Here is a 900-nt window from a genome sequence, read left to right on the forward strand (position 1 = left end):
GGGAACGCAGACGGGAGGAAAGGTCCCAGACAGGAGAGGAGGAGACGGACAGGATCAAAGGGAGATGGACTCATGGACGCGCACTGCAGGGAACGAGGAGCCCCGGGCAGAAATGGAGATGGGGCGCAGAGGCGAAAAGGCTGAGGTTGGGGGCGCTTTCCCTAAGCTCACCCCCTCATCTCCACCCCACGACCAGCAGATCCACATGCCGCGGCCTCTGGTGTCCCGGGATCCACCTTCCCCTGCGGGGCAGGGGCGGCTCCTCCTCCTCCCGGCCCGGGCGCGGAGTGGCGGTAGCAGCGGCGGTGATTGATGGTCCAAGGGGTGTGTTGGGGGCTGGGGGGTATCCCTAGCGGTCCAGGTTCATAGTCCAATGCTTGGCTCCGGCCGCGCAGCTGTCCCTGGCGGCGGAGGAGGCGGCGGGCGCGCCCCCGCTGGGTGGACCCCCGGCGTTGGCGGCGGCCTCGCCCTCATTCTTGAGGTCTTGGAAGACCTGCGTGAAGAAGTGGGGGTCGGCGTTGAGCCGCAGCATCTGCGGGCTGAGCCGCTGGATGAGGCGCAGGCAGCGCTGCCAGAAGCGCTCCTTGTCGGGCTCCACCAGGAAGGGCTTGAGCGGGTAGGAGATCTCGTTGCCCATGTAGGAGTAGGCGAGGTAGAGGCAGGGGAGCCAGCTCGTCCCCGCGAAGCGACTCCCGGCACAGCAGGTACACGAACACCAGGTTGGCGGGCGTGATGAAGGCCTGGTCTTGCCAGCCCTGCAGCAGCAGCGAGCGGTCCACGCCGCGGAACCAGCCCACCAGCTCGCCGGGGCTCAGCTCCTTGAGGCGGTAGCAGCGTCGGCACACGAAGTCGCCCAGGCAGCGCAGCAGCTCGCCGGTGGACGCCTGCACGATGACCCGC

At 68.2% G+C, this 900-nt stretch overlaps 1 protein-coding gene across 1 annotated transcript in view; it reads right to left on the reverse strand.

Moving 5' to 3' along the window:
- Window positions 1-347: 347 nt before the first annotated feature.
- Window positions 348-900, reverse strand: part of CDK5R2 (cyclin dependent kinase 5 regulatory subunit 2) — a 1,192-nt gene continuing 639 nt past the window's right edge. The window contains 2 exon segments of the mRNA XM_006168676.1: window positions 348-668; window positions 670-898. Coding sequence (XP_006168738.1) covers window positions 350-668; window positions 670-898 — 548 coding nt within the window. The 3' untranslated portion in view covers window positions 348-349.

Source organism: Tupaia chinensis, unplaced genomic scaffold, assembly GCF_000334495.1.
Source record: "Tupaia chinensis unplaced genomic scaffold, TupChi_1.0 Scaffold145907_1, whole genome shotgun sequence".
Taxonomy (NCBI): Eukaryota; Metazoa; Chordata; class Mammalia; order Scandentia; family Tupaiidae; genus Tupaia; species Tupaia belangeri.